Here is an 11,868-nt window from a genome sequence, read left to right on the forward strand (position 1 = left end):
TCTGAAGAAGCAGTTCCATAGTTCAGGGGTTTTCCTGGATCCATTCCTGTTGCTCGAGGCACAGATGGCCTCAGTGGTGTGGAGTGCCTTCCATCAGCTTAAGCTGGTGGCCCAACTGTGACCCCATCTGGACATGGATAACCTGGCTACAGTAATGCTCTGGTAACCTCAAACTTGGATTATTGCAATGTGCTTTATATGGGGCTGCCTTTGAAAACAGTTTAGAAGCTTCAATTAGTGCATAATGTGACTGCCCAATTGTTGATGTGCTCAAAGTGAACAGATCATATAATACCAATCCTGTTCTAGTTACACTGTATGCTTCTGAGTCCAATTCAAAGTGCTGATTTTGACCCCTACAGCTCTTTACTGCTCAGGAACCCAATGTCTTCTGGAGCTTCTCCCTCTCTATGAACCTACCTGGACCCTTAGATCTTCTTCTGAGGCCCTTCTCCAGGTCCTCCCTCTGAGGGAGGCCTTGGAGGGTGATGACAAGGGAGAGGGCATTTTCAGTTGTGGCTCCCCATCTGTGGAATACACTTCCCTTTGAGGTCCATCTGGCACCTTCCTTGACATCTTTTCAGGGCCAGGTAAAGACTTGCCTTTTCCCCCAGGCATCTGATACACTGAGATGATGTTGTCTGTTATTAGTATGCTGTCAAAGCTTCCTTTTGCTGTATGGGGGTGTTGTTGTTTATTGCTTTGTTGTTTTTCCTGTTTTGTTTTTATAGTATGATACTATTGTTTTAGTTTTTATCACTGTTGTAAGTTGCTTGGAGTGGAGACCTTCAGGTAACAAGCAACTAATACATCTAAATAAAGATGTTGACGTTGATGTGCGGCTTCAGTCTGTAATTCAGAAGGAAAGGCTGCTACATTTGTCAGGAGTCTGAGTAACTCTGGCATAGATATTGCTAGCAAAATAGGAAATTTTGGAAGATGAGGCCTCTCTTCTCACCAGCAGCTTGAGGCTCTCCCAAGAAAATTCCTGTAATGCAAAATGACTTTTCAGACAAGACTGACACACAGCCAAACTGAAAGAAAGGATATCATTCTTTTTTGGCAATGAAAATAAAGTGGTGCATTGCCAAAAGCTTATCAGAAAGGGGAGTACTATAAACCTAAACAACTAAACCCCCACAAAAAGTTTTTCTAATTTCATAGAGGAAGGTATGTAGTAGGGATGTGTATTGGCTCTGTGTGTAACCCAAATTACAAAGTTAATAGATTCAGACAGGGTTCTCACATTTCTGAGTTGGATCACACCTTTAGCAAGGAGGATAAGGGACTCCCTACACTTCCAAGTTGCTCTGTGGATTCAGCTGCCCCAAAAACACGAAAAGCGGCTGTGTGTTTTTCTCCCCAAGAAACAAAACCAAGCAGACTAGGGAAATGCTCAGAGTTTGAAAGGGGAGGGGAGGGAGAGATGGGGGTTCTTTCATTTTGATGGATAGGTCTAGCTTTTAATCATAGTGAATTATTTTACCAAAGCATTTCAATCATAGTGATTTGGGGGAGGGATTAAAAACTGTGTTTCATGTGAATATATAATTTTCCAAATGCAAGTCAATAGAGTTCTCCATTGTATTCCCCAAAATTCGTGTGTGTGTTTGTGGATGGGATGAGAATTCCAACAACAACAATCCTTGGGGTAACAGGGTCCTTGCTGGGGGATGACATTTTCCCATCTTCGTTACTCTTCGGGATCTATGCCCTTTTTTCCCACCCCAACCCCTCTGATTCCTGTTGTACCCATCCCAAAATAGTAAATCCTGCAGTTGCTGGAGAACAACTGCTGCTATCAATTTGGCAGGAGTCATCCCATCTTCTGATGGGGTGAGGTGACAAAGCCTGCAAATTACATCCAATTCTGGCCCAAAGTGAAAAAGTTATAGGGTTTAAATTTTGTTATTAAGAATCAAACTTTAAAGGTACCCTGTGTAAAATCCCCTAGATGTATCTGCAAACAATTATGGAAGAGTTGCTGTGCCTGCAAATTTCATCCACTTCTGTGAACAGGAAAAAAATTATGGCCGTTTTTAGATTCCACATTATACTGAATGGGGGTGGGGAATAGAGCTTTGTTTTTAATAGATCTAATTTGATCTCAAATAATGAGTCAAATTGCAAAGACACATTGCAATTCTGAAACAGATTAAGCTGCTTCCCAAAGCTACAGAATACAAGTTAAATTTTGTGGCCAGTGCACATACCTAGTATCTAGTAATGTACGCACCTGGTAATGTACAAATCGCATATCTCTGGAATACAGAACTGCTGTCCACTGGCAGTTTTGCTTAGAATTTATTGATTTGGCCAGCTGTTCCAAAGTCTTTTGATGGTGAGGATAAAATTTGTTGGCCATTGTAAGGTGGAGCTGTTTTGTTGAAGGTTTTATACAGCAATCTACAGATAAAAATATTTATCTTTTTAAAAATAGAAATATTTTAAAATAAATAAATAAAAATAATGATGATGATGGTGACAACAACAACAACCATCACACTGTATTGCAGGATGAAATTACTTTTCACTCTGTGATTCCCAGAGTTGTATTCTATAAAGTTTTGTGTCATAGTTTTAATTCACTGTGTAATCCTATGAATGTCTACTCAGAAGTGAGTTGATAGGGTTGCAGCCTGAGTACACCAATGCAGGCTCCAATGTCCTCACAAAGGTGCACACCAGAAGGGGCTGTCTGATGCAGCCTGATGTCAGAGAAAGGGCTGCAAGTGCCATGAGGAAATTCATGCAGAGCTTTTCCTGACACTGAAATGAAGGGGGCAGATTATCCGTTTATGTATGCAAAAGTTACATACCCCTTGGTGCTTTGAAACAGATAAAATTCATTTATTTATTTATTTATTGCACTTGTATACCGCCCCATAGCCGAAGCTCTCTGGGCGGTTTACAGCAACCAAAAACATTAAAACAAATATTCAATTTAAAACACATATTTTAAAAACAATTTAAAACACAATTTTAAAATTTAAAATAATATAAAAACAATTTAAAACACATGCTAAAATCAGGGATAATGACTTCCATTTTGTCAAAGTGGTTACCTGCTAAGACCATAGCCTCTGAGGCAAAAGCTGCAGCAAATGATTTGATGATATTTGCAGGCCCATCGCTAACGAAGAAGCCAATGTAGGTACTGGAGGAATGTAGTGATAAGGAGATGATTGCCGGGAAGCAACTGGAAAACCTGTCGCCTGCTCTTTTTAAGGCTTCATATAAGCCATCAACTTTTTGGTCTTCACACTAAAATAAAACACATCAGTTACAGGCTTTCAGTGGACCCTCTTGCTTCAGGCAGATTCCTAAACTGTAGGATCTGCAACAAAAGGTTGCAGTGTCAAGTGTTTCAGTCAGCCAGCCATTCCCTCCTCCACATGATTCCATTTCATCCCCCTGCCCACCCGATTTTTCATTCCCTTCCCCAAGAAGTCATTCAGTATTCTGAAATCACCAAGCATGCCTTTTTTAGGCTGCTTTTAGCACCCCCACCTTTAGAATCCCCCCCCCAAGACTGTTTTGAACTTCTGCAAGTCTTGGAGCATTCCCATATCTGGTGATAGCTGGTTCTTATGCACCAGTGGTATTGTTTTGGCTATGTAAGCAACTCATTCGTGAACACTGAAAATAGATGGAATGATATACTTAACACGATGAGAACAGGGCAAACAGCAAATTGAAAATGGATGGATAAGGAATGGCAAGCATTGGAAATAGATTCTGAGGCTGATCCTTGGCTAAAATTGAGTGCAACGTACATTTTACATATCCAGAGAGGGATTCCAGCCCTCTTCAGATGTTATAAAACTGTAAAAGGTTTGGGGTCATATGCACCAGCCTTGTTGCCTTTGCCTCATTCAACATGAAGAAGATGGAGGGATTGAAGTTCCTGATAACAGGGAGGCTTGTAAGGGCATTCAGGCAAACACACATAAGCTCCTTTCAGACCTTGAGGGTGGAGGGGATGGAGCTGGCACATGGTCTCACACCTGCTAGATGCTTATGAGGGATGGGCCAGAAATTTGATTAAGTTTGCATGAAAAGCAAATCTATCAAATCTGCACTTCCCAAAACAATGTGTGAACTGAAACACAGCTATCCTTCGAAATTCATCCTTAGTTAAATTTTGTGATGCCATTCTCCAACCAAGCATTGTTTTCAATAATGCATATATTTGGGGAAAATGTGCATAAAATGCATATATTATTGAAGATAACATACAAAAATGCATCATATTAGGAGAAATCACTTGCAAGAATATTGGGAAGGTGCTATCTTTTTGGCACCTTTTGAAGACTTTCCTCTTTCAAGTCTCTTAGGTTGAGACTTATCCCAGTCTGCGTCTGTGTTAGAATTGCTTAATATGTTTTTAATAATGTTTTAATTCTTTTTTAAAGTTGCTTTTTTTAAAAAAAAGTTTTTAACACTGTTTTGTTCTAATGTATTTTAAGATCTGTTTTTATGATGTTTTAAATAAATAAAATAAATAAATAAATAATGTGTATGTTACTTAAAACGGCATAGAAAAATGTGTCTCTTAGGAGAAATTCACACTAAAATGGTCATGAATTTTCATGAGGATTTTTTTTAAAAAAATCGCACATGTGGAGAACTGAATTTAAGATTGGAAAAATTAGAAACTGAGAGAACCAAAACTGACAGATTCTCTCATCCCTAATGCTTACAGTTACATAATACCTGAAAATAATAGCTTAAATGAACCACCACCACCACCAAATACCAGGAAGTATATTTATCCATGATAGCACTTCAGTCATTGTTATTACACAAGAAATGTGTGGCTCACTCACCGTAAAGAATTCAGAAAGCGTGATGTGTGGGAAACCTTCATGGGCTTTATTTTTTCCACATTGTTGTTTGCTTTCTCTCCAAAACTCCATCAGTACATCACTCAAAGGGCCCGTTGGGCACAAATAGAGGGCATATTCCTGAGGGATTGGGTCTTCCAAACAAGGATCATTGCAGTGTGAATGCAACCTAGAGTTAAGAGGGGAACAGTCAAAACATATCAACTTTGGGGGAAGCATCCTGCTGATCTTCTGGTTAAGACTGCACTGTCTGTGACAGTTTAAGTGTATCAGAGCCAAAATTCTTTTTTAGGCTCTACAGATTATACCAGTATTTATGTAACTCCATTTCCTCATGCAAACAGATCTTGTCCCTCTGTAATAAACAGGCATTCCTAAAGGGCAGCTGGGAGTTTCTTAGAATGCAAGAGCCAATCCAAAGTGCAAAGAAGCACCTCTATACCCTCTTCATGTACCTGGGAGACAGGAAGGCCTAGGTTTGAGTCTGAGGTGTTGTGAGTTTATAAATCTGCAGCCAGGCAACCTAAGACACTTGGGTGAAGCATGTGCCTGATGCCAAATGTTAAAAGAAATGATTATTTTTTTTAAAAAAAATTAGAAATGCAACAGCCTGGTGCAAGATGACTTATATTGAAAAATCCTTTTGCCAAGCACTCTTCAGCTGCCATTATCACTACCATCATTGTGTCAGATAAAGCTGTTTTGGAATGAAAAGAGAGGAGTGATATTCCTCAAACAAAATAGAATATCTGATAAAAAATGAGGACAAAGTAGTCCCACAAAGCAAGAATTTAGAATCACACCGTCATCAGAAAAAAAACTGCCCAGCCAACCAATGAAAAGGGAGTCAATTATTGTCAAGTCATATGATTTGATGTGAGATTTACCTTTTTTAAAAAATTCCAAGTATCAAACTTTTTGAGGCTGTTAAGAAGCTAGGGTGGGGGTTAGGGTGCGGGTTGTGTATGTTGCCCGTAAATTGTGGCAAGAATATAACAAACCAGTACTCAAAGAACGGGACTGTTCCAATTGCCAGTACTGTAAGAGATGATGGAGAAGACCGTTGTTAAATATAAGTGCTAAATTTCTTGAAATCACATTCAAATGTTAAAACATATTGATCATAGCATTGCTTTGCCATGTAATTTGCATTTTCAACGAAAGTTTAAAAGTGCCTCTGCATGGCTGATTCTCCTCTTGTGGAGATTCCTTTAAAAACAAACCACCCATGGGGCTAATGTGTTACCACGTTTGAATATATTGTTCTCTGCCCCCTTGTAAGTAACCTCCCTGTGGAAGGGCCCATTCTCTGCTACTCTAAAACATCATTTATTTATACCCTGACTTTCTTCAATTAGCCCAAGGCAACTAACAACAGAGTTAAAACTTAGCCATTTGAAAACAATTTGATAGAATACTGAGAATAAATTCAAGAAAGCAGTCTGAAAGGGTAGAGAAAATAGAAAATGCAGCAACCATAAAAAAATGTAACCACAACAGTTCTACCTCTTTACAAAGGAAGCAACATAAAAGCCTTCCTAAAAAGAAAGGTTTTGACAATTTAATAAAAGACCATTAGTGAGCCTCCCTGGGAGGGAGTTCTGGTGTCTGGTTGTAGCCACTGATGAGGCCTCTTTCTTTTCAAATGTGCATTGATGGGGGGAGTAGAATTAATTAGTTAAAAATAGGATGGGGAAAACAATGACCAACAGTACCCAGTAGTGTAGAGGTGAATTCAGAAGTGCAAGGTCCCTTGATCATAATCACAGCTAGGCCCTCTCCATGGTAGTGGAGTAGCACTCACCTTCCTCGGCAGGGAGGATTGTAGGGAGGGAGCTGCCTGCCCGCTCGCCAGCCCATGCCCACCCTCCCCCCACTCACTCACTCGCTCGCCTGCCGTCCTGTCCCCACTGGTCGCCCTCCCCCCCGCTTGCTCGCTCACCCTCTCCCCTGCTCGCTCGCCCTCCCATGTGCCCCCCACTCGCTTGCCCGCCATCCTGCCTCCCTTGCCTGCCCGACCTTCTGTGGCAGAGAGGATCACAGGGAGGGAACTGCCTGTCCTCTCACCGGCCCGTGCTCACCTGCTCGCTCACTGTCACCTGTACCCACCCACCCACCCTCTTCCCCTTCCCTCTCATCCCCCTGCTCACTCACTCACCCACCATCCTGCCCCCCTGGTCACCCTCCCCCACCTACTTGCTCACTCACCCTCTACCCCGCTTGCTCACCCTCCCCTGAGCCCCCCTTCGCTCACCCACTATCCTGCCCCCCTCACCCACCCAACCTCCTGCTCCTCCGCCTGCCTGGTAGGTAGGTGGTGTGTGCGTGTGGGTGCTGGGGCCCAGGGCAGGCTGGGGCCCAAGGACCCCAGCATGCCTGGGGCCGGCCCTGCTCAGAGCTACAATCCCTTTCCACTTTCCCTCATCTCCTTTGCTCTCCGTGTCCACACTCCACTACAACGGACGTATCTAGGAGCTAATCAGCATCAGAGGGGAGCCTGTATGTTAGCTACTAAAGAGACTTCTCAGTGGCTGACTCATCTCCTTTCATGCTGATTGGCTCCAATCAGCATGAAAGGACAAGGTCTTTTCTCAGTGTCTAATACACTCCCCTTTCATGATGATTGGCTCGTATATAGGGGCTTGACTGGGACTCTGCTCCTAAAAAAGTAAGGGGTCTACAACCTCCTGTGACCTTGGATGACTACACCCTTGACAGTACCTTGCTGGTGCATATCTGCAACCTTGCCCCCTCACCCCCAATCATTTTGGTCACAGTCATTTGTTTCTCTTCTAGAATCACAAGTAATCAGCGGTACAAAAATGGGGCAGAGATGACAACCTCATATATCCCACAGGCAGCCTTATTGCCTATTGTTAAAATACTTAATCTAATATGCAATCATACTGCACATTCTCATTCTGTTGTTAAAAGTTATATTTGGATTTGCTGTGATCTTGCAGCATCAGTTCCAGTCATATTCAGTTAGGGGGAGAAAACACTAGATGGAACAATGCTTGCTAATTCACATTATTCAGAAGTACAGCTTTTGCACACTCACCATTTTGCAGCTTCTTCTGCTGTCTTTTGTCCAGTAGCTGCCAAAGCTTTTAGCCTAAGAAAAGTACAATGAAGGCACTGTGTGAAAACAAAGCCATAATCATATTTGAACAGTATGCTGTCCTTCTGGCATTTGACTGAGGGAAGTTTTCTGAACATAATGACCTACTGCATTGGCTAAATTTAGACTTTGATACTTAGAATACTTTTGCCTATGGTGTATTTTAGCCAGTTGTTAGTTTTCCCACTATTTCAATACTAGGATTATCACCCAGATAAAGAAATCTTAGTTGATTCATCACAATGGATTTTAATTGACAGCTTTGTTAATCCAGTCCTGCCAGACTCAAAGACCCACTGGATTCAGCAAACCTCAAAACAGCCATGATGAATCAAAATGAATCAAACAGCAGTAGAAAGGGTTGGCTGTGTGTAACGTTTGCCTGCAACAGGGATGGGGAACCTGTGGCCCTCCAGATGTTGTACAACTCCCAATTCCTAACAGCCCCAACCAGCATGGTCAATGATGAAAGATGACAGAGTTGTAGTCCAACATTCCCAGTCTGCAGAGAGGCTTACTATGGGTCAGTATGGTTTTTGTTGACACACAGAAGCTGTGTGTGAGAGGCCTTGGCAGCTGGACTGATATGAGGTTGAGAAAGGCCTTGTGAGTTGATAATATAGGGATGAAGGAGAAATTGGATTCATTTTGCACTTTCCTGAGAAATGACCTAATGCTCACTTCTCAAACTAAGGGCCTGTCCATATGACTGTGTAATCTGCAATGTTATTGCTTTGTGGCCTCATTAATTCACCGTCATCCATATGATGTTGCAAGCCAGTATGGATTTTCGCATTCACAAATTCGCATTAGAAATACCACCAAAAAACAATATCCTTTTCTGTATTGATAATCAATCGCATTCACACCCGTGCACTCAGATGCAATGCCATGGACTTTCCTGCAGTAGGTGGTCCATGGGCATTCTTCTGTCATATGCCAAGCCCTGTCTCCTTCCCCCCTAACAGCCAGTTGCATTTCCAGTACTGAAGTTGGATCCACCCTCTGTCCATACCTCCTCCTTCTTTGCTGTTCATTCCTGCTTCTGGTAATGAACTGGGGTACTTCCTCCTTCTGATGTCTGTAACTGTATTGCATTGGGTTTCCCCCCCCCAAAACTACTATTTTGCAATCAAACGTAAAATCAAATGTTTAATGAATAATATTTCCACTTAGAAGCTATTTTGCAATATTACGCAAACAATTCATTGAAAACATGGCATTTAAAGGAGGAGGTTTTTCACTGAGCTTCCTTGGGATGATGGGGGAAGGAGGGGAGAAGAGCAAACTCTAATATTTTAACATGGTATTGATCTTGCAGCCAATCCAACAGCAGGCAAAGCCTCTCTTTTCCTGCCCAACTACTGATAGGGATGGGAAGGAGAGTCAAACATATCAAAGAGGCAATAATTGGGGAACCAGAGAAAGGAGATATCAGCTTCTCTCCCTCCAGGCAGCCAGATCTCTTTCTCTCTCTCTCTCTCTCTTGGTCTGGCTCTGTGTGTGTGTGTGTGTGTGAGCGCACACACTGTAAGTTGTGTTCTTTTACTCTGAGCCTGAAACTAATCTGGGTCCTCCCTTTGCTAACCTGAAACTGAATGATAGATGATCTATTGCTTTCTCCCGTGGTGGGCAGTGGAGGATCTAATACAATTTGGGAGGAGGAAGCATGAAGAGGATATTTGGTAGGTGCACTGGGCAGAAGGAAAACCCTTTCAAAATGGTAACAGTAGGAGATAGTGGGAATCAATTGAACACGGAAAGGGATTTGCTTCCCAGTTTGACAAATTGAATGGAATCGGGAGTAACCTGTGGCTCCCATCCTTAATATGCACTATGTTATATGTAACAGCCCAGACATTTATCTTGCTTGCACTTGGGGAGGGGGTCCATTAACTTTGCCCTTTTGCACATCCACAAACCTGTGCATGCGTGGGAATTAAAAAAAGAGACAATTCAATTTGACTCTACATGTTTGGCTCTATAATTCTTTGTCAGTCACAACCCTGACTCCTTATTGGCTAAAAACCTGAAAGGGCAGGGATTAGGGCAGAACTTAGAGCAACTAAGAAGTTGTGGGGGGGGGAGCTGACGTTTTGGTGTATGTCTCTGGAACCAGACCACCTAGAAACTTAATTTTTTAAAAAAATGAAGCTGAAAGTCCGGAGATTAAGGTGAGGCAGCCAGAGACCTGGTGGGGACCCCCCAAAACTGGAGTTTTAGGCTACAACATGGAGATCTAGTAACCCTATCTCAGAGTGCAGGACATGGAATAATGAACTCAAGTTACAGGAAGCCAGATTTTGACTGAACATCACAAAAACATTGCTAACTGTTAGAGCAGTATGACAATGGAACCAATTACCTAGGGAAGTGGTAGGATCTCCAGCACGGGAGGCATGCAAGAGGTAGTTGCACAGCCACTTGTTGTATAGTCTTTAATTTGGATTCCTGCATTGAGCAGAGGTTTGGACTTGATGGCTTTATAGGCCCCTTCCAACTCTACTATTCTATGATTCTGTGTTATGCTTCCCTCAATATTTCCAAGGGCAAATTATTCCCTGCCTTGCCCATTTCTGCCTTTTCTCCAGTGAGTGATAAGGCTTTATGTGGATCACATGCCCACTGTTTTCCTGAGCAAGTGGCTTTGCGCTTTCTTCTGTTCATCAGTTTCAACAGTCTAGTGCCACAGGATTATAAACCATAACAAAAATGGTTATTGCAATCACTTGTGTGGAAGCCATCTCCTGCAAGGCCTCACTCAAAATGGTATCAGATGGTCAAAAAAAGGAGATGTAATGAAGCACCATTAGTTAGGTTAGTGAGATTGTTGCAAGCCTGAGGGCAAAGCCTATCTTTTAAACATTTTGTATAGCACTTAGATTTGGCACTATATAAATAATAAATATTAAGGTTATTAATGTTAGTATTATTATTAAGCATATTAAGATCTGAGATTTCCTGCGGGATCCATTTATTCCACAATGCATTTGCTAATTATTGCTAGGGTTTCATGCTCTCCTATAGTTCTCATCCTAAAACAGGGTTTTAGCCTTGGCAAATCTGAAACAAGATGCAGGCACAGCAATATATCATGACTGTACTTTAAAACTATGCCAAATCCTTTCCCCCAAAAGGTAGGACTGAAAAAAACTAGCATACTCATTAGTTTTTTTGTGAAATCCAACCCAAACCTGAGCTTGCTGTGATACAGAAGAAGACATTCTGCAACAAAGGAATTGTTGATGGTTCCACGTGGTCTTTTAGGTTAGACTTTTACAAAGAGATAGGAGAGGATTTTTGTGGCAATGTAACAACAAAGGTACTCACGCCGTATGTACGGGGAACCCAGCGGCCAAGAGAGGCTCCAGTAAGGACTGGGTACTTCTGTATTTGTACTTGTTCAAGACCTTTGCATAGAGTGGTGTCTTGGCCTCCGCCATCTCTTCTCTTTCTCTTTAGTGAATGTATGTAGACAAATACATAGAGAAAGAGTTGAGAGATGAAGATAAAAAATCAAAACCTCAAAAACCTCCTCCGAGGTTTTTCACACAAGCTGATATCCTGTTTTTGCAGCATAGCATGGTTCATGCAATTACTACTGTAAGCAGGCTGAAAAGGAAAAACTGAATGCAACTCACATGGTAGGTCCCATGAGAACTGCATATGTCCACATACCTCAGTGCTATATAGTATATTTCAGTGACTTATCAGCTAACTAGATCAGCATTTCCTGGGTCATAAATTAATTAATATCAAAAATCAGAGTAAAGCTAAAGAAGAACAACAATGCAATCATAATGCCAAAATATAATTTAAATAACATTCCAGAAGAATATAAAGATCAAATAAGGAACAGATTTGAGGCTTTAAACTTAGTTGACAGAGAACCAGAAGAAC

General features: G+C 41.6%; 1 protein-coding gene across 1 annotated transcript in view; it reads right to left on the reverse strand.

The window, feature by feature from the left end:
- Positions 1-11,411, reverse strand: part of UBASH3A (ubiquitin associated and SH3 domain containing A) — a 32,352-nt gene extending 20,941 nt beyond the window's left edge. The window contains exons 1-5 of the mRNA XM_061629461.1: positions 11,299-11,411; positions 7,909-7,962; positions 4,830-5,016; positions 3,066-3,264; positions 2,237-2,406 (exon numbers count right to left, since the gene is read on the reverse strand). Coding sequence (XP_061485445.1) covers positions 2,237-2,406; positions 3,066-3,264; positions 4,830-5,016; positions 7,909-7,962; positions 11,299-11,411 — 723 coding nt within the window. The remainder of the gene's footprint in view (positions 1-2,236; positions 2,407-3,065; positions 3,265-4,829; positions 5,017-7,908; positions 7,963-11,298) is intronic.
- Positions 11,412-11,868: the final 457 nt, after the last annotated feature.

The sequence above is a fragment of the Rhineura floridana genome, chromosome 5, assembly GCF_030035675.1.
Source record: "Rhineura floridana isolate rRhiFlo1 chromosome 5, rRhiFlo1.hap2, whole genome shotgun sequence".
Taxonomy (NCBI): Eukaryota; Metazoa; Chordata; class Lepidosauria; order Squamata; family Rhineuridae; genus Rhineura; species Rhineura floridana.